Source organism: Haemaphysalis longicornis, unplaced genomic scaffold (genome assembly GCF_048455015.1).
Source record: "Haemaphysalis longicornis isolate Haplotype H1 unplaced genomic scaffold, Haemaphysalis longicornis Haplotype H1 scaffold_10, whole genome shotgun sequence".
NCBI lineage: Eukaryota > Metazoa > Arthropoda > Arachnida > Ixodida > Ixodidae > Haemaphysalis > Haemaphysalis longicornis.
Genome location: NW_027526204.1, coordinates 131,705,578 through 131,732,217, shown reverse-complemented (window position 1 = coordinate 131,732,217; position 26,640 = coordinate 131,705,578). Strand labels below are relative to the sequence as shown.

Sequence of the window (26,640 nt, the reverse complement as noted above, 5' to 3'; positions counted from 1 at the left end):
TTTTTAAGTTATTATCGTGGGCAAATACAAGTGAGTTCTGGTCAGATGGGATGATATCCAGCATCCATTCCTGTGGCTGCGCAACCTACATAACGTTAGTTGAGCTAAAAAATGCGTTTTATAGTGCTTCACGTGTCTCCGTCTGTTCGCTCAGAGGTGCAAGCTGCGGTCGAGGGCGTTCAACATGGATTAGTTCATCACACCAACCTGTCTTTATAGTTTTCTTTTTTAGGGAAGCATGGTGGCCGCCGGTTGAACCTACCGCGAAGCAATTTTGATATTTAACGTACTGTAGTATTCACTTCAAAATTATATACACAAAAGGTGTCCACAACAATGGATTGTAATTGTTGCTCCCGGCGTTTATCCCCCCACGACATTCTGAGAATAAGCAGGTCGTGTTTTTGTGTAGTTCGAAAGGGCTACCTGATGCGTGTATGTCCGTTACTCTGGGAAGCGCACTTACAAGCTTAATTAATCTGTTAAATGACGTAAAGCCAATACTTATGCTGAAGGCCATATCGTCAGTCTACTTTTAAAAACTGTTCACGAAAGAAGCTTTTAGGCCGCTAAAACAAAAACGTTACTGAACGAGTCCGAGGGTAATCAAACATCCCAAAACATGACGCCACTCCGCCATTCTACAAAAAGTCTAACACGTCTGTACTCCAAGTGTACTGGTACGGACGCTAAAATGAAGACGTTTGTAGTTTTTATATGATGTCAGTGCGTGGACATCTCTAATGAGCAGGCTCTTAATCATCTGTGCTGTAAATAGATGAAATAAATTGACCTCTCAGCACGTTACAGCGCATAAAGATTGTCGGGAACTGCCGTACAACGTATGCGGAAACTAGGATCACCTTCACTCCTCAGTCAACATGGTAAAAAGCATACGCAAATGCAAACAGCTGTGAAGTAATAGCGCTGGTGCTGTTCAATGGTAACTTGTAATGTGCTGTTAGTATGGTGGAATGGTCGTTTATAAGCCCGGAGCTTAGGCGTTGACGAATTTACTTCGCTCCTGAGAGGTCTTCATTGTCGTCCCGTCACTTCGGTGGGTCCTGCAATGAAAACGGAAATTACGAGGTTTTTTCACTATTCACGCCATAAGAGTTGCCGCACGCATTGTTTGTAGTTTTGGTACGTCAAAAAACCCTATACCTGAGTTATCCTGCGAATGACCAGGTTCACAGCTTATTCAAGCGCCATGAGGAGGGAAAGTTGGTATGTTCGACCTATTCGACACTTCGTTGAAAATGGAGCTGCGAAAGCACTGCGGTATGGGAGTCCATGAAAGGGAAATGGGGTCTTAGGAGGAGACTAAGAGTAGAGAATTTTGTGCGCGAGAGGCGAAATTAAACTTCTGCAGAAGTTTTGAACTTCCGTTTGTTAATCCGTTAATATGTGGGTGAGGTCGGAGTGCAGCCTGATGCAAGTACGGAGAGTGAGTGAGTGAGTGAGTGAGTGAGTGAGTGAGTGAGTGAGTGAGTGAGTGAGTGAGTGAGCGAGTGAGCGAGTGAGCGAGCGAGTGAGTGAGTGAGTGAGTGAGTGATGAGTGAAATTTATATTGGAACAAAAGAACAGTGAAGAAAGTAGATCAGCTCTTCCCAGTCACAAAAGTCACGAGCTGCCACATGTGTTCTGGCCCCCCATATCAGGTGTTTATGGCATTCAGTACGCGAGCTGATCGATTCTCAAACCCATTACTCAGGGATTTGGAAAGGGAGGGACGTTGGGTGGTCGTCCACTCTCATAGGCATGCAGTTCAGAAAGTCTGGCGAGAGCGGCCGTTGTAGGAGTACTACGAAAAGAATTCAGAGAAGCTTGCACTTGTACGCAAGGCTTGAATGGCGGAGCTGTTGTGGGTGAGCATTGCCGTACACACAGTTACGTTTCGGTATCATAGTTTATTTGCATAGTTGCGGTGATAGTCACCATCGTCATATGCATCGGAGAGCTCGTCGTCTTCTTCGCGGCGAGTGGTGGATGGAAAGTCATCCTCAGCATTATAGACTTCCGCCAGCTCTTTGCCGTTGACTCGAGGCAGCGGTGGCGCCATCTGGAAGCGTCTCGGGAATGCGGTGGCCGCGATGACCTCTCCCAAGTAGGCTGTCTTTTCAGCATTAGCATTAGCTTAGAGCTTTCTCTTCTTTTTCTTTTTTTTTGCTAAGAACACTACGTGAGCCAGGGGCTCGGCGGTCGCCATGAGGCACGCGCTCACTAGCGCTCGACATTTTCATGGTATTTTTTCCCGCAACGGCGAACTTACGGCCAGTAAAAGCAGCTCCACTGTTAAAAATTTTCTCAGAAGCTGGGGGTGACATACATCACCATCTGTGATAAAAACAAGCAGTCAACACATGCTATATAATAAATACGGTTGTTATAAGCTCTCGCAGTTTGCGAAACAGCTAGTACTTGCACAGACAAATTTATGTATTTATTTATTTGTTTATTTATTTGTGGATACTGCGATCTCGTAACGAGACCTTAGCAGTGTGGGTTACATCTTTGTAACGAGTACATAACGTGACACAGAATTACACAGAAACATAGTCAATGGCAGGTAATAGAAATGTTTACTGGGACACGAAATGGAGCATTAACCGCCTTCAGCAACCGCCTTCATCATTAACCGCCTTCAGTATACCGCCTTCAGCATACGAAATGGAGCATTAACTGCCTTCAGCAAACATAGTCGATGGCAGGTAACAGAAATGTTTACTGAGACATGAAATGAACCATTAACCGCTTTTAGAATTCCGCGAACTAAATTCGGGAAACAACTCATGAATCCCCCAAGTCAGATATTCTTCAAAGATCCTCACCTTTTCCGCTTCACTGCGATGCTTTCGGCTTCGTGGAACGTGTCCGGCAGTTCAACCCCTCTTGTCTCGGGCAGCACTGCAGCCGCCGCTGCACCCACAACGCCGGCCAGAGCCAGAAGTGCAGAGGAAACTATCAGGGGTGTGTGCTTGTTCTGGAGGATGAAAGAAAAAAAATTAAAGCTGTTCCACTCGACGAGAAAGTTGTCGGAAGTGCAGAGCAGTGACTCGCCGTAATGGGCTGTGGCGGCGCTATCCGCTCACTCTTACCACCCATCACTCTCTCCGCGTCCTCTCTCATTCCTGTCCTGATGAATTCAACGGATGTTTGTCCAATGAATTTCGAATTTCCCGCCTTCGCAGTGCATGCTCACGCGCCCCCTGCCTGAAACTGCGCCAGCGGGAGTTCTGTGCTTTTTGTGCTTGCTCTTACTCCCGCACGTGTCTGTGTTGCGCTGCCACTTTTTTTTCGCTTACTATCGTAAAAACCAACCCAACGAGCATTCCTAACTAAATTAACCGGTGGCTGCCGGTTATATACGCAGATTTTGCCTCAAATGTACCCGCAGCTTCTGTTTTTGTTTTTTGTTTTTTTATTGCGCTAAACAACGGGGAGATGCATGACAAACGCCAGCGGTTCACGAGTTTCGAACGCTTATGACAATATAAACCGCTTGGCTTTCGAAGCCTCTGGGTTACGCCGCGACGACAGCCAAGGCGGAACGCCGTGTGGTTCTACATGGGTTCAGTGAGCGAGCTACGACGACAAGGCGAGCCGCTCAAGTGCTCTGCACTTAAAAGAATCACCTACAAAGAAACAAGATTTTCCTTCCCTTTTTCGTGCCGCTCTTCAGATTATTGAATGATAAATTTACTTCGCCTATATAGCTGCTGTGAGGAAATGAACTCTCTGCTTGCCGCCCCATTTCGTCCACCTATTGGATCCAACTTCACCATAACCAGCATTATCGGACAGATTAGCCCGGAAAGATCATCTCGATTATCGGAAAGATTATCGAAAAGACTGGAAAGATTATCTCAAGTGCGGTAAATTTCTGTCTCGATTCGGCCTTTTTTTTTTAATCCGCTTCACGCTTTGCCTATTGGTTCTTCGATGGATTACCTCCAAGTGCTATTACCACCTGATGCCTGTAAGGAAACTGGCGTGAGGGCTTCGGCTCACCAAATGGCTGATGAAGGGAGCGACTATGCCACCGACGCGGCCGACGGTGAAGCACGCGGCGAAGCCGAACCCTCGAGCGGCCGTGGGGAACAGCTCCATGGTCCACACCCACTTCACCGAAGCCGACATGACCAGGACAAAGCGGCCAGCCATGGACATCGATAGGCTCATGTAAGGGATACCTGCACATGCAACGCAAATTCATGGTTAATTATTCTTTCAAAGCAGGCCATCTGCTCCACAGGATAGGTGAAGTTGATGACACGCCAATGATATGTCAAGGGCGCTACTCTTTAGCAAATCGTAATTTTTCGTGTCCGCAGTTAAAAATACAAAAAAAAATTGGTGCACGGCAGTTAAAACATTGTCTAGTGCTACTGTGTACGTGCCTCGCGACGGCCGCCCACCATCCTATGTGCACGTTTGTCAAGCTAAGAATACCCACTTAGGAAGATTGGTCGAGTGCACCCCCCACCCCCCCCCCCCCCCAAAAAAAAAAAAATCCAGCATTCGTGATTACCGTGCGAACACTTACTCGGAACAAGAAAGACCGGTATGCCCCTTCAAAGTGATGGTCCAATGATTACCACTTCAACAAAAAAAAAAAGAAGGGAGCTCGCACTTGTAGCAACAATGATGGAGCAAAGGTCGTTGCGGCAGCAGCGAACAAATCGGCTGCAATCGTGGATTGAAACCGCCGCGATGGTCGTGAAGGGTGCGTACAGCTTCGCTACCTTCAAGTCTTACGTGTAAGTGTGAGGTTCCTTCATGTTCTTTTAAAAAAAAGGGTCTACTAGTTTGAAAGAGAGAGACCGAAAGAGAGAGAGAGAGAGAGAGAGAGAGAGAGAGAGAGAGAGAGAGAGAGAGAGAGAGAGAGAGAGAGAGAGAGAGAGAGAGAGAGAGAGAGAGAGATTTATGCTAGCTAGCCTAGCATAATTTCAATCGTCAATGCTATCCTAGAAAACACGCCTTGCTTTGTTACGCCGTGTTATTAAATACACAAAACCTTAATGATAATGAAAAGTAAGACCACGATAAAGACGATGATCCGTAGATCCACATGCTTGCACAGAGCTGTTTAGAGACTTTACGCCAAACCTGTATTTTTTTAGGAAAATCAACAGCGCTTTGGTGACACGGAAGGTTGGTTCAGGACACGACGAGGAGTCCAACACATCGCTCAATTCCGATATTACAGGTAGCGGATGGCCCGGGAAGACAAAAAAGAACACTCTGGGTGCAAAGAAGCGTTCACATTCGTAAACTGGATGGACCAAGTTCCCGCACACTTCACAAAGTGGACCCAGTGGGGAGGGGTCATTGGGGTTAGAAACGCAAGAGCCGTGTGCCGGCCACATCCAGTCGCATGCGCCATAAAACCGCTTCGTCGTGCGTTTTAAGTGCGAATGCACTTTATAAGCGACCCCAAACCATCCACCGCCGGCGGCGGCGGCGGCGGCGTCGGCGTCCGCAGTGCTCCTCTATATTTAAAAAAGAAACAGCATCCGGCGCCAGGTTTCGATCCGAGGACTTTGCGGCCGCAGCGCGACGCTCTACCGACTAAGCCACGGACGCCACGCTGATATCAGTGTGAGTAACGCGCCTTATATCTTGAACGCATTCAAACTACGTCGTCAGCGGCGTGCGTTGGCGACTCAGCGGCGTTATAGCGGCTTGATAACTGCGTGGTGTACACGTGATACTACAAACCCGATGGAAGAGATGGAAGAGAAGGCGGCGAGGCGGTGGGCTGCGGGGGCCGAGCGCAAGCGCCGCAAGCGGGCCGACAACCGTGCATTCGCACTTTCACATTCTCCCCCTCGGGGAAATGCGGGGGAATTTTTTCGAAGTACCTTCATTCTAACTAAATTCCGTATCCATACTGAACAGACGCGGTAACACAACACCACTGAGGCGCCTAAGTGGGCCCTCTTAACTATTCCTTGGATTTAGTGAAGCGGCTCACCACCGTACGAGAATTGAGCGGCGACCGCTGCAGCTCCGGCGATGAGAAGGGTGGCCACCTGAGATAGTCTGCGGCTACAGTAGTAGACCAACACAAGGCCCACCAACGCCGCGGGTATCTCTGCGGCGGCGGAGACGGCGAAGTTGACGTAGTGGCTTCCCTTGATGTCCACCGCGCCCAGAATGACGGCGAACATCAGGAAGTTGTCGCAGAACCTGCGCATGCACTCAAGGCAACGAGGAGATGTAGTGATGCTTCAGTTACGCCCGTTGTTTTGTGCTCCAATTGAGAATTGGGAAAGAATAGTCTTCAAAAAGGAGCACTCACTGTCGGAATAGGGATACAGTCAAGGCGCTACGGGTTCCGAAGAGGGGCTGATAACCACTTCGCCCGAAATCTTTGGCTGATAGGAATGATTAATAGGGGTGTAGTGCAATCGCTTTGTGTGGTTTTAAAGTCCTCGAGACGGAAAGATTGTTTTATTGGTTATTATGAGGTTTAACGACCGACGCTACACAGGAGATGAGGCGCGCCGTAGTGGAGGGCTTCGGATTAATTTTCACCATCCGGGGATGTTTAATGTGTGCGGAAATCTCGAACACACAAGTGTTTTCGCTTTTCACCTCCATCTGCAAACGCTGATATTCCTTCGTAAGAACAAATGGGCTAGCTGGACGAGTCGCTACTGACTTTGTTCAAACAAGGCCTTCAAGGCCGTGCTGGCATTCTTAAAAATCAGAGGTTTAGCAGCTAGATTGTAGCTTAATAACGTTGTGGTAATCTATTGAACATTTACTGTACATGGCATATGCATTTTGTGTATAGGTACTTATACAATCACCTCTATGTCAATCGTCATACGTGTCACCCTCTCTAAGTATGCTCTTTTCCCCCTTCCCCCACCCCCGCACAGAGTAGCAGGTCAGAGAGTATACGATCAGGCCGGCATCTCTCTGTTTTTTCCTTCCATTCAATAAATTACTCTCTCCCTCTCTTTCTTTTGCGCACGTGTATTTCGAAACATAATTTCTTTTTCACGACTGATCACCGCACACTCTTTGAAAGCTCCCGCTGAACGTTCGGTAATGTTGAGAAAACTATTTCATGTGGGGAATATTCAAGAATTCTTATTAGAAATAAAGAATATGCCATGTATGAAATCGTTTCCCCTACTTTCTAAAAGTTGTACGCCCTGATGGATATCTTAGCGGCATAATCGTGCACATGCACTCAAACATCAATCCTTATATATTCCGACCATTGAGATTACGAATTTCTCAATATGCCCTTCAAAAATTCGTTCTACCAACTTCCTGAAAGTCCTACCCCCTGACGGATGTTTTTAGGGTATAATCGTGCACATGCACTCCAATACGAATCCTTAAATACCGCGACTATTCAGATTACGAATTTGTGAATATGCCATTCATAAAATTGTTCCACCAACTTCTTGAAGGTTGGTTGGTTGATTGATTGATTGATTGATTGATTGATTGATTGATTGATTGATTGATTGATTGATTGATTGATTGATTGATTGATTGATTGATTGATTGATTGATTGATTGATTGATTGATTGATTGATTGATTGATTGATTGATTGATTATGTGGTTACCCCCAAGCTACACAAGTTATAATACACGCCGTAGTGAAGCGCTCCAGATTAATTTTGACCATGCACTTGGGGACCTTTAACGCGCGCCAAGATCTCAACACATGGGCGTTGTTGCTTTTTGCCTCCAATAGAAATGCCGCATCCGCAGCCGGGAATCGAGCCCGCGTCGTCCGGCTTTGCAGCACAACGCCTTAGCACGGAGCCTCCGCGACGGGTATTTCTGAAAGAATTGTACACCTTGTCAAAAATTGAAAGGCATTTTTGGGCACGTTCACTCACCAGACTACAAAAAGGAAGAGCGCATTTCTTCTGATTCTTCGGTGCTTGAATATCTCGAGCGGGCCAACAGCCACGTTCAGCGACTCTTGAACTTCCACCACAAGTCCATGAACGACGGACGTCAATTCGGGAACCAAGCGCCGGTTCATCGTGAGTATCCTACGGATGGCGCGTTCGGCCTTTTCTTCTTTGTGGGTTGTAATGAGCCAGCGCGGCGACTCTTGTATCACACTGGGGAAATTGTCAGAAATGCACTGAATAGTCATGCCGTGTCTTACATCTAATGCCACACATGTTCGTTAATCAGGCTATAAGTACTGCGCGGACAGATCCCGAACACGGCACGAGCAACGACGGTCAACTCAGAATCAGGAACAAACTTCAAACTAATAACAGCGGTAATAAAGAGATAATTGGATTCGTCAACCATTTTTTCGCCAGCCCGTCTGACGACGTAGAGAGTTGGTCGTGTGACTGTCGGTCTCCGACCAAAACCACTTTCAAAAAACAGCAATGCGCTATTGTAGTGTTGCCTCTAGTTTCGCTAGATTACAGCTGTCGATTGTTGGCTTTCACAGTCATTTGTCATACCCTAAATATTCATTTCATTAATTTCAAAAACCTTTGCTCGGGTAGGGAGTAGGAAGCTCAGGATAAATTTCTCAGGTAACCCCTTCTTTTGATAAACTTTTACTCTCTCCCACTCTCTCTACAGCAGTTGAATGTTAACATAGAGCCAGCCTACTGATAACTCTGTTTTTATAGATATTCTCCATATGACGCTCACAATAAAGTCGTTTAGACCTCATTTTATGGTTTCCCAATATACAGGGGGATCAAAGTTAAGTCAACAGTTTTTTTTTTTAAATACGCGCTTAGATTTACGCAAAGACCACCTCTACAATGAAGTTATGCGTCCAGGGGGAAACATAAATAGGAGGTAAATATCGATTTGGGAGGCTTAATTGACTAAAATTGATTAATTCCCTTTTTAGTGGCTAAGGCAACCAGGCATGTTTGTATTGGAAAGTTAGACGCAATTATGTTTCTACGCAGTTTCAATTAGCAGAATTCTTCTAGCGCATCCGTAGTCCGAGATATCAAACGGGGAAGTTTAATTGCAGTTCGCATAATTACGCAGGCAAGATAGTCTGCACCGGCGCAAAGCTCCTCCCTTCTGTGACGTGCCTGCTGTGTACGGTGTTTATTTCGACAAAGGGGTGGAGGCATAGGCAAAACTGATAACTGGCACCCATTCATTCTTGCCTGGCGTTATCGCAGTCTGCAGTACTCGAAACCGCTGCCGAAGCACACAACAAAAGTGAGGAGCTATGCGCCGGTCTTGACTTCTAGCATGCGTAATCATGCGAGCGGCAATTAAAGTTCGCAGTTCCATATCTCGGGGTACGGATGCGCTAGAAGAATTATGACAAATGAAACTGCGTAGAAACACGATTGCGTCTAACTTTCCGATACAAACATGCCTGGTTACTGTAGCCACTAAAAAGTAATTAACCAATTTTAGTTGATTAAACCACCTGCATCAACAATTCCCACCTTATTATGTGTCTCCGTGGGCGCATAAGCTCACTGTAAAGGTGGTCTTCGCGTAAATCTAAGCGTCTATTTTTTTAAAAAACCTGTCGACTTAACTTTGATCACCCGTATATTATCTCTGATAAAAGTAAAGTACTTCAGAGCCGGAGTGGAATGAAGCGAATTGCCGAAAGCTAGTTCTTTCGTATATACAGAGGTTGCATTTGGTCTGCATGATCCCTCTAGGCTACATCTGACCGATGGTGATCCACAGCTTTCCTAGGAATAGCAGCTGATGCGTTATAGCCCTGTACCGTGCATACCCCGACATTCCAGCTCGTCGCATTGTTTTTTCAATCGGCCGCGATAATCATAATAAGAACAACAGCGCTCAAGCTAAACCATGCGAAAATACTAGAAAGGAGACACAACAAGTGGCGCGTCTAAATGTTTTTGTTTTTTTCTTTTTTTGTGTGTTTTTGCGTTCTCATTCTGCCCTGTTCGTGTGCCCTTATTTTCATAATGAATAGTGTCCAACCGCCCCACCATTGCACTCTTTTACGGTAGCAGCATTTCTCCAAAAAGCCTCCAAGAAAACTTTAAACACACTTACAACATGAAAGGCGCGCAGGCTAACGCGCTGAGTGCCGCGACCAGCTGCAGAAGCTTCCAGTTTCCTAGGAGGTAGGCTACTCCGGGCAAGAACAGCGTCGGAATCGCAAATCCCGCCGTGTAGCCCAAGTTGAGGAACGTCCGGTAGCGGGGATCGAGAATCTCGGCAACTGCACGCAAGAGCGTACAGGAGGGATTAAAATAAATACGAACAACGGAGGACACAGCTTCCGACACATGCCGCACCGTCTGGCTGCAATGTCAGTAAACTGCGCCCATGCGTAGTTCTTTCAGAGCGTTTGAGAGTGTGACGGGAAATGCTACGCAAAGAAGCGACGCCGGTGATTCATTTTGAGGCGCCTTCTTATGCTCTGTCGCCACTGAGCATCCTGCTATCTACTACAATCGGGAGCCAAGCGCGCAGCAGGCTGATTGCAGCTAGCATGACGCTCTTCAACGATCATCCTGCTCAGTGGTGACGCAGCGTGAAAAGGCGCCTCAAAATAAACGAGTGGCGTCGCTTCTTGATCAAGCATTTCCCATTAAATTAAGCCTCACCCTCAAACGCGCTTGAAGAAGTGCGCATGCGTGCAGTTTACTCAGTTTGCAGCCAGATGGTGCAGCATGCGTCGGAGGCTGTGCGCTCCCTTGTTGGCACTTTTTTTAAGCCCCAGTGTACATTTGCAATCTCCTTCCCTCTCAATAAATATTTGTGAAGCGAAACTGTTGGAGTAGTGGATCTGGGGGTCTGTGGACCCCAGGGGGTCCACCAGGGCGTTTAAGGGGTTCAAAAAGCCCGCCACAACACTCTTTCCCCTTTTGCTATTGTTTTCTCCTTTGTGTCAAACCTTGCTGGTAATGGAGAAAGATGGCTTCGCTAATGAGTTACACGTTTGAATTCTCTGCGTGCCACTTGTTTCAATGTAGTCTCTTTGCACGAAACGTCAGCTACCCAAAAAAAACACCGGAACATTTAAAGTTAGCTTATAAACGTTTCGGTGATTTCAGGCTACAAGAGCAAATTGATCTACGGTATGACATGCACTGGCGTAAACACTAGGCACAAAAGGGGGACATTGAATAAGGGCAGAGACGACGTTAGCTGCAAGTGAATTTTTTTTAAACTATGTCACAGACCAATATAGCTGATCAAGGGGGCCCTCACCACTTTTGAAAGCCCGAAAGGGATCCCTGGCCACACTCATGGTTAAAAACCACGGTACAGTTAGAATATAGCTAACAAATCTCGGGGCTTGTATCGTTTCAAATCGCCGACTTTTAGCATCGAAGAATCGGTTGTTCTCTGCATCAAAACAAAACGCACTGGCCAAAGAATTAAAAGATGATAGGGGTCGCACGGGAGATTTAAAATAGAGGGCTTCGATACAGCCTTGACTAAGTAACGATAGCAACGATAGCAGAAGCAACGATAGCAGAAAAAAAACTAACTACCGTAATTACCCGATTCTAACGAGCCCCCGATTCTAACGCGCACCCGATTTTCCTGGCAAAAAAACCGAAAAAACTTGCACCTCCGATTTCAACGCGCACGGAACTTTGTGAGCCAGAAAAACGAATGCGAGAGAAACGGGCGATTTATTTCTCGAAGTAATCTCACTCATCTCACTCCTCGTCGCTCTCCGCTGACCACAACATCTCGTCCTTGGTGCCGTCAAGCGCGTTCGCGATGCCACACTTCTGAACGAATGTTCAACCATGGTCGATGGGATCGTGGCCCACGCCTCGCGCGCCCATCCCGCGAGCTTCTCCAGAGGCGCACGCTTCAGCCGACCGCTCGTTTTGAACGCCTGAGAGCCGCTGCTGCCATTGCTGTTATCAAGCGCGCAAGTGGAACGATTTGACGATTTGTGTGAACGCCGATAGAAAAGCCTAGGCCCCTGTGCTTCCTGCGTCCGAAAAATTGTTGCTAAAAGCTTTGGCGCCATCTTGACATGGCGATGGCGATGGGTGGGACGAAATTTCCGCCGTTTTGGCAGTTTCGGTTTCGTATCCGATTCTAACGTTCATGCGATTTTTCGACCTATTTTTCCGGGAAAAAAGTGCGCCTTAGAATTGGGTAATTACGGTAATGGTGTCTGTTTACTTATTTGTCCAAGTAGGCTTACTTGTGCAAGGTGCTGTTTAAGCTTTGTTAAAAAGCATGAAGCAGAGCCCACAAAAAAAAAAAAAAAACAGCAAGCGATATGCCGAACATGGCTGGATTTTAATTCGAATTCCTGCGTACGTGGCAGTTGGGCAAAGTTGCGTTTCTTACGCGCAACAGAGATCACATAAAAATAGAGAGGCGAAATCAGGTAGGCATATGTATTGTTTTTAAGTAAAATAATGGAAGCGAACTTACGCCTACTCAGGTTCTAGCATAGACTAGTGTAACTGAAATTACATGCTATCGAACATTACAAAGACGTGGTAAATTTATTGAAACCCTTCATTCAATAATCAATTGAGTACAGCCAGTATACATTAATTTCAAAGTGCAGTCTAGCCCGCTTATAACGCCCGCTTATCTCTCAAACTTGATCTAAAGCTATGTGCACTCATTTCCGGTTTACGAGATAATAATGAATCTTTCCCGTCCTTTGACAGAAGATATTTGCGAAACACGAACAACACCAGATTTTCAGTGCAACATAATATGTTACTTCCAACTGTCCGATACAACTACGCAAAGAAAAAAAAACTGTTATTTTCAGCTGCCACTATCTAGAATACCTTATCCCCTTCACTTAATAGGTACCCCTCCCAGGACTCTGTTATAGGTCTGTAAGAAAATACCTACTTGGTACACTCGCGTAATCAAACTCTAATCGCCTCTTTCTTTCCCCGCTCAATCTCAGATATACATGGTGTCTCGTTTTAACGGTACAAGAAAAAAAATACTCCCCCCACCTCCCCGAAGGGGATCGTGCGGAAATGCGAATGCATTGGGTGCACCGATGAGTGCGCTGCGGCAAGCAGTAACGGAGAGAGGCGTGCGCTCCATTGCATTTATATACATTTTCCGAGCGCAGCGAGCGGAGAGAGGGTACGCGGAGAGGAGAGAGAGACCCGCGCAACACGCCCGCCCCGCGCGCGAGCTCTCTCTCCCGCCGAGCTCCGCGATGCGAGCGCCCTCACACGCCCGAGCGCGCTCCTCCTCTCCACTCACTCTCCGCTACTCCACCCGAGCTCCGCGATGCGAGCGCCCTCACACGCCCGAGCGCGCTCCTCCTCTCCCCTTGCCCTCCGCTACTCCCGCCCGAGCTACCACCTGCGCCGGTTGCTAGGCGCGCCACAGCTGTTGCTAGGGGCGAGGAGGAGCGCGGAGAGATAACAGCTGCGGGCGCACGCCGACGGAGCACGACAACCCCCGACTAAGAAATGCATTCGCATTTACGACGACGACGACGACGAAGGCAGAACTACGAGGCGCGCGCTCACGTGCGCTCGCGCTGGAGGAATGCAGGCGCACGCCGACGGAGCACGACAACCCCCGACTAAGAAATGCATTAGCATTTAAAAAATATGCATGATAACTTTTTAACTATCCACTGCGCACATGCGCAGCACTCGAATTTACTACCAATGTATAACTGTTTATATGAATTTGTTCCTTCGTGTTCTATTTTTGTCTTTGTGTATACCGCCTCCCTAACGATATTTTTGTTTACGCTATGGAAAGGGAAGTCCCCCTGTCAGATGTTTTCCATGGGACCTCCTTCTGTAAAACCCTGTTTTGAAAACACTGTACTGAACTTCTTAATAAAACAATGTCAATGTCAATGTCACATCGGGAAACGGAAATCAGTTCGTTATATCCATTTTTCACTCTGGACATAAAATCTATGTATACAAATGGTAACGGGGAACGAACATTTTTTTTTTGTTATAGACGCGATTTTGTTAAATCCGGGTTCGCTATAAGTGGGCTATACTGTATTACTTTATTTGATGTGCTTTCCGCTCTCTACGCATGAACAGCTGCTCTACGGGAGAATGGAGAACGGTAGGCAAGTGAGTTATATACAGTACGATCTGGACTGCTCGCTGTGTTGTGCAACAACGGCAAAACGCTTAACACTTACGCAAAGCCGCCGAGCTTGTCTGTATGCCCGCGATGCATATGCACGTGAAGAACCTCAGGGCGTTGTACCAGTGGACTGAAGGGGACAACGCGCCTACAGCACCGAAAAGCGCGACGCCAAACATGGAACCGAAAAACACGGTGCGACGACCGAACCTGCGAGAGAGGCGCAAACATTAGAACAGCATACTGAACACGTTTTCCGGACGTACACCACTTGCAGCTTGCAACTGTTTAATGAAAGGGGGGGATTTACTTTTTAAACAGTTCTTATCTAAACGACATGAGTAGCGTCGTCCTTACTTTTTCAAGCTCACGTGCGACTCGAAACACCCGCTACCAACCTCGTAGAATCCTTGCCCACCTTACCTACAGTCCTTCTGCACTAACAAACTCCCACGCCTCCTTAGTAAGATGAAGACTGCAGTGTAGAAAGAAACTTTTTTCTGGCGAGGAAACTCTCATTGTACTTGATTGTGGGCTGTTCTTAACGAATATAACACATAGCAAGGAAGACAAAAAACGTTAGGTGGATACTTAGAGCTTTCAAATAATGTAAAGCTAAATCCTAGTTGTCTCGTGAAACGCCCCGTATAAAGGGAATTATAGAAATACAGAATGCATTTATAATACTACGCCCCCAGGCGCAACTAATTCAGATAATCTTTCCAAAAACAACAAAAAAACAGTGATTATTCCTAAAAACACGCTGGAGAATGTTTTTGTTTCTGTTTTGATTAAAATATGAAATGTGACACCGTATGCTTTCCGTACGTTTTCCGTCGTATACTCCGTACATACGAAGTTCATACGGACCGTTTCTGATGGTCGTACAGAGATGAAACCAGTGCAATTTTTTTAGTCAGCGGAAATACAAGTTGGTAGTGGGTAATGTATCGGTTATTTTATGGTATGTCACCTTTTTGTGCAGAAGTAATCATTAGCTGAACAAGTAATCATCATTCAACCGTTTGTAACCAGCGCTTGTCTTATACCTCACGCATCGTTTCGTTTGCTGCATTTTTGTTATTACTGGTTAGGGTTTGACCCGTAGCAAACCACGGCAGCTTTTACCTTCAGCTTCGTGTTTTCAAAACGTGTTTTTGAAGTAATTTTACTTTTTTATGCCGAACGTCGCTGCATTGACTTACCTGTCAGATAAATGTCCCATGAGAAGCGAGCCCACCAAGGATCCGACGAAGACAACGCTCATCATCATGGAACGCTGCCATTCATGTTCGCACACTAGATCCCACTGAAGTGAGAAGAGTCAGAAGGAGCCTTTTAACTCAGTTTGAGCGTAAAGTCTCGTAATGGAAGCGCTACAGGCATAAACCAGACTTTGTGCATTGCAATTTCGAACGAACGGTGCATTTTTCACTAACTTATTAAACTTATCTGAAAAGAGGAATTACAATGTGCACTTCTCTGCAGAGTATTCCTCCCTCGGCTCCCAGCACGTCGAATGCCTGAGTGGTACTTTCATCAGTCGCATTACGACCTCACTTGCTTTGTCAGTCATGACATTTTAAGGCAACAAAGTTTAGACGGTCCCTAACCATCTCTCGGAAAATTCAGCTACATTACTCGCTAAGCAAAGCAAGGTGGTTTGGTTTAGTACTGTTATCAAGCCTGTTTCTAACCTCAGGTACCGCCGATGATCCGGGCAAGGTCTCGTTGTAACTCCACGCTTCGCACGGCACTGTCCTGGAGCGGTCGAAGGCCACATCTGAACCGTTTTCGTAAGAATCCACAAGAGGAAACATCTGGCACGGATCGAACACGGGTGCAGGAAAGAGCGAAGAGCGGTTCACTGTGGGGATAGCATGCTTTTTCCACTGCTCTTCCGTCCAGTTTGTGAGAGACGGGAGATGCGGTTTGGAACACCAGTGCTCCACGTCCGTGGCGATGAATAGTGCTGCGAACTGTGTCCATGACGACGGAAAGGCGCGGACGAAGGTGAGCGCCCACACGACGACGTGGTAAAGACGTGGTGGTCCAATGACTCCGCTGATTTGCCGCATTTCGTTGCTGGGCTAAGAAGACTGAGATCCGCACGTTTTGAATTGACTGAAAATATTAAAAACAAGCGCAACATAACGCAGATTCAGCTTGGGAAAAGAGTTCCCTGTCGCCGTCATCACAAAAGTATTCTGTTTTGTTGGAGGGAGGGCAGGTTGCACTGCATACGCTCGAAAGAGAGCTCCTGGAAATCTCTGCTGCAAGAACACATACTGGTGGGCGTATTAAATCGCGGAGAAACTGTCACCTCTAATATCATAATTTCATTCAGCGTGAAATCGGACGGATAGCTGTGAAAAGTGACAGCCTAATAATCATAAAGTAAATACACGCAAACAGCCGATAGTTACCTGCGTTCGATATGCTTCATTGTTATTACGGGTATTACATCATTTACTTTTCACATTGCGTGTACGTATTTTACTAGATTAAGTACATGCGCTACCGGTTCCTGTGCTACGGCCTTTTTGTCCCCGCGCGTTGGAAAATAGGTCTGTCCACCTCCTTCAGAACGCGGCTTCCAAAACACAAATAAGAAACAGCGGTTCTGCCAGCAGTCAAAGAAAGACATGACCATAATAACAAGATAACGATGAGAACGACTGTGTGCCATTGCATAGCTGGCAACTGCTTCAGCGCAGACGCTTCTTCATGAGTGGGCACTCTTGGCAAGGCCTGCAGTTTTCTCCTTTCTTCGCGGTCATAAAGTTTACAAAATAGAATCGCGCCTCATTGTCCGTATGAAGCCGACTTGATTGAGAAAGTGCAGTGCACTAGGGGCAAGATCATTATCCCATTCTTCAAAAATGAATTCTTGTCAAAAGCTTTGTTCAAAAAGGAGCAATATCTTACCATGAAGTGTAAGGAACCGTTGAGATCTCTTCTCTACGTCGTCCCTTGTTTCAGCGCCACCGACAACAACCCAGATGCTTCTTCATGGCCATAGAGGCTGGGAACTACCGAGCAATGTGAGCGAAAAAGTGCGATCAATGCGCGGAAGACTCCGGCTGCGGTGGTTTCCGTCGCCTGAACGCTTTGACGGATGCTTATCGAAGGCTCAAGTGGTCTGACTACTTATCGTAGCGTCGTGCCTCCGGCGAGCATAGACGTGTTTTGAAACCCTTAAGCCAGCCTGCACCTGGATGAACGGCCGAGATAAACGAAAATGGGACAGTATTACGAACGTAACTTAACTCTGCTGACCGTAGATGTGCTATGGAAAGCTGTGCTTAGCCTGGTCAAGTCTTGGTTTTACTTCGTTAACGTTTCATTTATCTGTATTTATTATACTATTCGTTCAAATTCTGCCGTTTTCTACGGCTGGGGTCTCGCCTCCGGTGTTTTCGGAGCCCAACGGTTCGCCGGGGGATGTACGCGTGGTGGTCAGACTCCGCTTGCCGAGGATGGCTCACAGCCTCCAGCTTCAGCGGAACGCTTACAAAAGACGGCAAAGCCTGACTATTATCCATCGCCAAGCTCGCATGCACGGGGCAATTCACGTGCCCAGGCTAGAACCAGTTGCGGAGAGTGCGTGCGCCAATCCGGCAGCGGCGCAGGAAACGGCTACCGAACGCGACTGTCGGAAGAGCTCGGTACGGTGCTTCACGTGATGCGTTGCCAATGGTACGGCGAAGGTTCGGTCAATTGAAGATCAAATTTGCCGCGACGACACCGCCAGTCGAGATTAGTAAAGCTTTGCTTTAAAATCTAATCAGGTGATTCTTAACATTTTTTTTTTCTTTCCAGTGGTTAACAACGCAGCTAGAGAGTCTGGCTGGTTTTCATGTCAACGACTAGGCGTACCTCACAGAATAGAGGCCATGGTTAGTACAGCACTTTACCTATTCAACCTATCTACACCGCGCACTACGTCTTCGAAAATCAAATGGCATTGTTCCGAGCAGTGATCACCCAGTTCCCGCTGGGCTGTGCGAGTGATCTTGCCTGGGCAATGATTTTGCTAATGATAGTGCTATGAGATTGACGATATTCTTCGGAAGAAAGGGGATGAGACAATGCTGATTTTCTGTAGCCAAGCTGGTAAAAGGGTTGAGGCTTGTCTTACTCGGTGGAGCAGACTGGCTTCAGTGCACAGGATGCGGGGTTACTCTCCGTGTCTCTGATACGATAATGGTGGCAATTAAGCGGAGGAATTACCGACGTTTATGCAAGACTAGGTCCACCTCATCTAACAAAACATACATATATATAGACATACATGCATACACGCACAGACACACACACACACACACACACACATATATATATATATGTATCTTTACCGAGTCCCTCGTCCCGTATCTCTCTATATATATATATATATATATATACACAGTCGCCCAGATAGCCGAATTGGTAAGGCATTCGAGATCTAATCGAAAGGCGTGGGTTCGGTCCCCACTCTGGGCGCGTGTTTTTCTTTCTTTCTTTCTCACGTAATTAATAAAAAAAATAATGTATAATGTAATGTCAATAACGGTAAAAAGAAAAAAAAACTCTAACACCACTCCCCTATGCCTTCTTTGGCGTTGTAGACTGCCGGCATTTCTTTCTGTATTTCCTAACGAGCCCCTCATTTCCAAACCCTATATATATATATATATATATATATATATATATATATATATATATATATATATTAGGAGAGAGAGAGAGAGCCCTCTACCCTTTGCTTTCCTTGGCATTCTTGACTTAACCCCTATTTCTGTCTGAATTCAATGAGCCCCTCATTTCCCATTCTGGTTCGCTACATGCATAGCAAGGGTCTCTGTTCTGGCAGTCTTGGTGCCATAGGTAGCTTAAGAGGGCTCAACGCTGCTATGTCCATCGGTTCTGAAACGGCCGACGGACGTCCGGTGGCTGTTTGGGTTAGGGCAGGGCAAAAGCAGCCTGGAACCGGGAAAAGATGGGGAAGATGGCATGAACTCCGAAACCTACGAGGGGTTGGTCGCAAAGCCCTTCTTTCCCTTTACAATCCATCATGGTCGACTTGTGTCGTTACAGGCCACCTAAATACCACGGTTCGCCCCCCAATTGCCAAGGCAGGTAAACATTCAAGCAAGACTGAAAACTCTAGTACACGAACCATTTTCTAATTGACTGAGCATATGAATAAAACCGTCCGCAGTACCCTCCTTGAAAGACGTCTTGGTTTCACGCTGCCTAACAGGATTTCGAACCAACCTTGGCACTTTGGCTACTCCCACGTGGGCTGAATCGCAGGTCTGGAAAACGTTGCAACTTGTTCTGGCTAGTTGTTAGCCCTGGACACGCACAAGGACTTTGATAAGGCAAACCAAAAAGGCATTATACACGAACTAGCGCTTGCCTTCCCCCTCCAGACAGCACCGAACTGGATACGGAATTTCTTCTTACAGAGGCCCATACACCTTAACCACGAAGGTTGTGACCCGTCGTTACCCTCAAAATTTTATTTGAACAGAGGAGTCCTCCAGTCATCTATCCTCGGACCTATCCCCTTCATTCTCGCTATGAATCGAGTGGCTTGAACACGTGAACAACACATCCGTTCGTTTCGCAATCCACTTGGACGACCTGGTCGTCTGGAGAGAAAGTGTCGGTTATGCTGAGCACATGATCGTGCAAGCGGAGCTTCAACCGGCTGCCCACAGCCTATGAAAATCACTTGACAAATTCAGTCTTCAAATTTCTGCACAAAAAACCGAATTTCCACTTTGGATGGTAGCACCCCAACTAATCCAGCGTTACAAGTAGGATAGAAGAAGGGGAACGAGCTTCATAGCGCGTGTTGAAATCGCGTATCTTTTCTTTAATCCCCGCTGTAGCATCTTTGCCTTCCTCTCCCACTCCTGTTGTCTCCGCGTCTGATTTCCTCCCTATGCAAGCACACGCTTATTGCTGCCAACATTGTAATTTCCTGTTGGCGGCGACGGTGGCTTCCCCGAAACGCTAGGTTGTAGAGTTTCATACCAATATATACTAGAGGAAAATCTGGCGCCACTGTCTAGGGGAGGCGCACTTCGGCGATCGTGCCGTCATGCCCACACATCAGCCTCTGCTGGAGAAATAAAAATTTTTTCTCTCTCTCTCTCTCATGTACCGGGCGGGCACGTTCCACTTGTCCTTGGCATGGCTCATGAACGGGCTAGAAAGGTGGCTCTGGATGCAAAAAAGCAGCACTATTTCTGCAACAGATTACTCGAAGTTGTTTGTTATAATAAAAGTTAAGCTCGAGAAAGATTTATTTGTCAGGGATTATTTAGAAGCTTTAGGCAAGATGAACAAGAAAATGATGTTGCCCTTTTTTGTTGAATTTGGCTTCGAGACAAAAGCGAAGCCACGTGGCTAACCAAGCCAAGTAGACGAGGAACGTCGCTAGCTGCAATGGCGGCGCCCACCAAAGCCCGCGACTGCAGTAGCAGATTTCCCTCTAGTATATATTAGTAATAAACTCTTTACGCTAAGTGAGCATCAATGATAGCACGCGGCTAGAAGCCACCGACAACCGCTCAATGAGCTTGGTTATGCCCCTGCGTGAAAACAACGCGTGTGCGCATGCGGCACCCTTCAAAAGATGAGAGTTTAGTTCCACCCGACCAAAAAGTAATTTTCCACGCTCTAAAACCCACAACAAAGCGGTATGCGTTACTGAAGATAAAACATCAGACAGCATTCAATCTAATTTTACCATTCTTTTCGCCAATTTGTCCGCAAAGCACTAATTGTACTCCGAGGAGCTTCATCACATGACGAAGGAGACTTAGGTTGCCCGAAAACCACAATGGCCTTTAAAACAACATTGACGGGTCTTTAGACACAGAAGTAAATGATAAACCTTACCGAAGATAAAACTGATAACTGTTTAATGCTGTGATTTTATGCTTCTTTCGGCTAACTTTTGTTCAAAACATTATCGTCGTTGCAACAAGCTGCGTCACACGACAAAGCAGGTGACGAGGCACGAGCGATGTTGTCATACACGTTTCATGCGGGGGGAGTTGTAGCGCCATAGTGCACTCAAAGCGCATGCGCGCTACTTACTTCTGTCGTTGTTAGAATGCTAGGATAGTAGCCGAAAACTGTGCTCTCCCGTGTTCACCGTTCTACCAATCAACTCCCCGGACTGAGAAACGTTCCGGCGCCGCTCATCTTCACCATGGCCGCTGGTGGGAGGCTCCAAACTGTGTACGGGTTCTGCCCCGACTTCGACTGGTGGCCCACTGTTTTCGAAGACGCCTTCCCGCCAGAGATGGTGTGCAGTGCTTGTGGCCTTGTTTGTTTAATGTCGGGCTTGTTACCGTGCGGCCACGTTCTTTGCCACCGATGCTCCCGTAGGTGCGCCGATGGGGAACGCTGCCGGTGTCCGCTGGATGCACGCTCTCATCGGACGGAAGACGTCACCTGGGCGAAACTTGCTACGGAGAGTCTCTTAGGCCGCAAGGTATGTATGTTGCACGTTCTTATGCACATTTAGGGCGAGATAATCCCGCTGAAGCACATCCGGGCTTCATGTACCAGCGATAAATTGATAGTTCACGTCCTGTGCGAGCAGCAGCCATTGGCATCCTGCTAACGATCGAATTGTTGATGCAAAACAGTTAGTTCCGTATTTACAGCCTTAATTAATGTTTAACCCAAATTTACAAAATCGAATTTTATTCCTTCTGGTGTTATGGACGTCTCGGAAGGTCAAGACGTGGAACTGGGAGGCACAGATTCGTGGCTGCAACACGGAGTTTTGTAATAATGCATGAAATAAAATGTATCCCACATAAAAGATGTGGAAATTCACAAGACAAGCGGATATAGAAGGTGCTGGGCGTGTTCACGGGACGGAAAGGATGTAAATGACACCTAAATGCGGATGAGTAGAAGTTAAATTCAATAATCCAGTTATTCTTACAGATTTAAAGTCGGGTTGGGATTGTGAAAGCAGACTAAAATCACCTGTTGAAGGGCGATAGATGCGCCTGCATGGACATGTCAGGGCCATGGTTCAGAGAAGGAACGTATGCAGAGAGCGGTGGCACGAAGGCGATACCTCGACCCGTTGTAGGGGATGGGGACGTTGCGCCTAACCGTTCAGTCGACAGCCGCAGGACACCGTGGTTGTGGTCGCCCTACGAAAGGCCCTAAAACCCCTACACCTTCCCACCAACAGAAAGTGCGCAGGGCAGTCCTATTCTGAACGTCTTAATCCTCTTCTGCCGTCCTCGCCAGACTGATGACGTTCAACCTGAATTGCCTTCCTCGTTGAGTTGCACACCGCATCCACTGTGGATTGGTCGATCGACCACTCCTTTGATTTTGCCATCCCACAACGTTCCCCCTTCTTTCCCGACACCAAATATTTCTCTTTTACAAATTAGCTACGCCTGAAATGCGCATGTTGTTTTTCAAACGGCCCTTGCGCTACCTGTAGTTACTACGAATAGCCTCGTGTTGTTAACACTGAGGTAACCTTTTCATTCAATTAATCGATGTCTGAAGCAGCAAAAATAGCGAGTGTACCATCATTTTCAAACTGTGCTATTTAAAATTTCTAGGAACGGACGCCAATGGTACGCAGTACATGGGAGTAGCCTCCAGCGCGATGATGCTGCCAAGCGCACTGCACTGTTACGAACTGTAGTCTGAACTCGGAATTTCCAGTAATGTTCTTGCATTTCGCGAAGACCGCTGCATGAAGCCATCTAGATCTCCGCAATTTAGCAACATTCCATTATCACTGATCGATATGCGCCCGAACCCGCCACGGTGGCTCAGTGGCTAAGGCGTTCTGCTGCTGAGCACGAGGTCGCGGGTTCGATTCCCGGCCGCGGCGGCCGCTTTTCTGATGGAGGTGAAAAGCAAAAACGCCCGTGCGTACGAGATTTCGGCGCACGATAAAGATCCCCAGGTGGTCAAAATTAATCCGTAGCCCTCCACTACGGCGCGCCTTATCGCCTGCGTTGCGTCGGCGCGTTAAATCCTACAATCAATCAAGATATGCGCCCGAATCTGAAGTGCAAGTCAGTGCCGGGCGTTATGAACAGCGCGCTCCTTGTGAACCTTAAGCGATCATTCTAAGAATTTAGTCTAGCATTCAGCGGCTGCTCAGTTGGTATAAGGTTCACGCAAGGCCCAACCAGAGCGCGGTTTCTGTTCCTGGTTTGTTTATGCAGCTCACTTGCTACGTGTATGGATACCGTGCTTCGACGTGTGAAGGCGTATTCCCTTGTGAACAGAAAGCAATCCTCACGGCTCCCAGCAACTTCCTTTGATTGCGAAATGTGCGTCCTAATGACTGCTGTCGTATACGGAATTCTTGAAACAGAGCACTGTACAAAAAGAACGGTAAATAAACCCCGTTTGCCTCATGCTCTAATTCCAATTCCAGGCCAGAAGCGAGCTCCAATTATCTCGCACAAAAATTTGAGGGCGGGTGAAGGATGTGGAGTACGGAATTATCTGCGGCTTCACGTGCTCGGCTTCGCGTGCTCCCATGTGTCTGTTGTTCGTTCCAAGTGCAACCAAATTTCTGTGTACCGGAAGAAAAGAACACCCATTTCATATGGGGAAGCCGCATTGAATTCATGCTGTATCGGTACATGTGTAGATAATACGCAAGAGCTAATCGTTTTTAGATGATCTCACGATGATTGCGCTGTTCACCTTTGACATAAAAATTGATTTTGGCAGGCCCTTGTTCCCACCACGGGCATTTGCTCTGACGAGACTGCCTGCATTGCAACATGAACATCAACGCTTTAGTATTTCGCTGCAGTTATCTTAAACACACGTTCAACGCTTCCGTCACGCTACGAGAACAGTGAAAGGGTAATAAGCATTTCGTAGTAATATCGATGGAAATCGATACTAAACTATAAACTGTTCACTGGATGATTCGTGCGTGTAGTTCTGGTTTAATTCCTTTTGCTCTGTTTTAATAGGCGCGACTGGTTTTTGTGTATATTGTAATTTGAGCCAGTATACTGGGTGATATTTTTTTTGCTTGGTTACTACAAACGCACACATTTATTTGTGTTTGCCCTGCGCAGATCCGGTGTTGGAACGCAGGAAATGGCTGCTCCGCGGTTGGTACCGCATTAGAAATACTCGCACACTTCAATTCCAACTGCCAATACTATGCCGTCACCTGTCAACGCTGTCGCCGCAGCGTAGTGCAAAAGGACATCATCGACCACCTGGTGTCCAGCAACTGCGGCCAAGAGCAACCAGAAGCATCGCCTACACTTGAAGGTGTCGGTGCCAACAGCATGTTGCAGTCGCTCCAATTGTTCGACAAGAAACTGACGGAGAGCACACGTCTAAGCTTGGATGCTTTAAAGGACATACAAGAAAAGCAGAAATCGTTGGAAACAAGTATGATCGCTGTTCGACAGTTCTCGCGAGCGGAGATCGACGACATTCTTGGACAGCTCGAGACAAGAATGGGAAACATGTGCAGCGAAAACACCGCAAAAGTATTGACGGCATGCTCTAGCATTGAGACTGTCACTAATGCTTTGAAAGTTTTTTCGCTAAAGGACAAGAAGGACGCGAAAAAAATATGGGACAGCCTGCATGACAGCGTAAACAAAAGACCAGGCTACGAAGAACTGTTGGTCATCGCAAACCAGGTCGGCGAAAAATTAAGCATTGCAGTGGCTGCTTCCAAAGGTATCCTTGAAGACAAGTTGAGCAGCTCCGAGGCACTGGAATGGACTATTAACGGTTGGTCACAATTGAAAGACGCTAAGCATCGCGGAGAGGCAGTGATTGGTTGGGCTGAAAACCCGAGATACTTTTACGGGTATTATATTTTGCCAGGGGCACAAATAGCAGACATTAATGGCACTTTGTCGCTCCGTTTGGTGTTCCACATATGCATAGGATTGTATGACCATCTGTTGTCTTGGCCATTTGCGAAAAAGGTTCATTTCAAGGTTTTGCACTCAAAGGAGGGAGAGTGTGTACTATTTAAATCTGTAAGCACCGAAAATTGGGAAGAGCAGGTTTTCCGATTGCCAGGTACGATAGAGCGGCGCTTTCTGATTGCACCGAACGGTATTCCCATTCAAACTTTAGAGACCAATGGCTTCAACGTAGATGACAAAATTCGAATAAAGTTGGAAGTTTTTCCGTAACGGGAGCGGAACGCGACGGTCAAAATGGTCAGTTATACAAGGACACGTTGTTTTAAAACTTCAAATGTTATGTTTCCTATTTTACTCAAATGTAGCCTGAAGTTGTCCCCATTTTTCTCTTGACGAAACGACTCTCAGCTTGCGCCCTATTTTTTTAGCCGTGTTATATTTTAAATCCACTTGCAGTACATGTATACCCCTCTTTGTACTTTGTTTTGAAGATCTTTTTATAGTTGTTTTAAAACATCCGGGGACGTATATGACGGCATTGGGTTGATATTATTCTGTGAATAAAGTGAACCATCATGTTTTGGTTGTGACATTTTTTATATGGATACTGTAGCATAAAGGGTACTTTGTAGGTTTAGGCTTCAACAAGTTAAGTGCTGTCTGACGACAGTTACTTATGACAACCACTGTCACTTCCGTAATACATGGAGCCCGATATCATTGTTATATCTACCGGTATCTTATCTAGCCTTGAAAAGTTTTCTTGACATGCATGCACTGCCTATCGAAACAGGCTGGCGAAATGCTTCCTTAATCAGGGACCCAGAAAAAGTGTTGATGTAGCGATAACTTAGCAAAACCACGATATTTTCTGTTATCCCAATCTTGCAAAGGGCGCGGATTCGATTCCCGGCCACTGCGGCTGCTTTTGCGATGGAGGCGGACAGCAAAAACGCCCGTGTGTACGAGATACCGGCGCACGTTAAAGATCCCCAGGGGGCAAAATTAATCCGGAGCCCTCCACTACGGCGCGCCTCATAGCCTGTGTAGCTTAAGCACGTTAAACCCCACAATCAATTTGAGCTGGCACTGAAGACTTCTGTCATGCCTTTCAATGCTTGTAAAAATGCGCAAGATATTTTAGCAACAAGTTCCGTGTGTTCTTTGCTGTAATTCCTACTGTTTGCTTACGTTGTCCGCCCATATCCGCTTTACAGCTTACCCTCAGGATATAAGACCTGCATGTTGCCTAAATGGTTTTAGAAACGCGAAAATCACCAGCAGGGCGAGAAACAATAAATTACTCCCAATGTTCGCAGAGTAACATGAACAGTGTGTTCCTTGCAGCCAGTGGCAAGTCGTAGCCAATCCACTCGGTGCGAAAGCCTTAGCCGTATATTTCCCAGCTTCCCTTACCTGCATACGTGTTAGGTCGAACCTGCGAGTGAGGTTTAAGCCTAACTTGTCACTTCGCAAATTCTGAATGCGCGTTCAGGGGGAGGGGGACTTTACAAGATTTTGCCATCACAAATGAAAAGTCATCTGCATTCGGCTTCTCTGCCAGCACAGTAGCTGTGCGGTAAAGCCTAACATAAAACTCTGCTATGTAAAGCAAACAATAAGAACACAAACAATATTCGTGCAAATAACATGGCAGTGATCGGAAAAACGCT

At 46.7% G+C, this 26,640-nt stretch overlaps 2 protein-coding genes across 6 annotated transcripts; one reads left to right on the top strand and one right to left on the bottom strand.

Moving 5' to 3' along the window:
- Positions 1-931: 931 nt before the first annotated feature.
- On the bottom strand, positions 932-17,180 carry LOC144159347 (solute carrier family 22 member 2-like). Of its 5 annotated transcripts, none has more exons than XM_077690765.1 (10): positions 16,980-17,178; positions 15,749-16,150; positions 15,257-15,360; positions 14,107-14,261; positions 10,023-10,191; positions 7,874-8,104; positions 5,978-6,192; positions 4,012-4,193; positions 2,832-2,983; positions 932-1,064 (listed from the first exon to the last, which is right to left on the bottom strand). In XM_077690765.1, the coding sequence occupies exons 2-10, from the start codon at positions 16,127-16,129 to the stop codon at positions 998-1,000; spliced, it is 1,656 nt and encodes a 551-aa protein (XP_077546891.1). In that variant the 5' UTR covers positions 16,130-16,150; positions 16,980-17,178; the 3' UTR covers positions 932-997. The 5 variants fall into 5 exon arrangements, with proteins under 5 accessions (XP_077546891.1, XP_077546889.1, XP_077546890.1 ...); XM_077690763.1 differs by having other exon boundaries at positions 15,749-16,141; XM_077690764.1 differs by having other exon boundaries at positions 15,749-16,175; positions 16,980-17,177.
- A 3,950-nt stretch (positions 17,181-21,130) lies between these two features.
- On the top strand, positions 21,131-25,385 carry LOC144159346 (TNF receptor-associated factor 4-like). The gene is made up of 2 exons (XM_077690762.1): positions 21,131-21,549; positions 24,149-25,385. Exons 1-2 carry the CDS (start codon positions 21,265-21,267, stop codon positions 25,235-25,237), a joined length of 1,374 nt encoding a protein of 457 aa, XP_077546888.1. The 5' UTR covers positions 21,131-21,264; the 3' UTR covers positions 25,238-25,385.
- Positions 25,386-26,640: the final 1,255 nt, after the last annotated feature.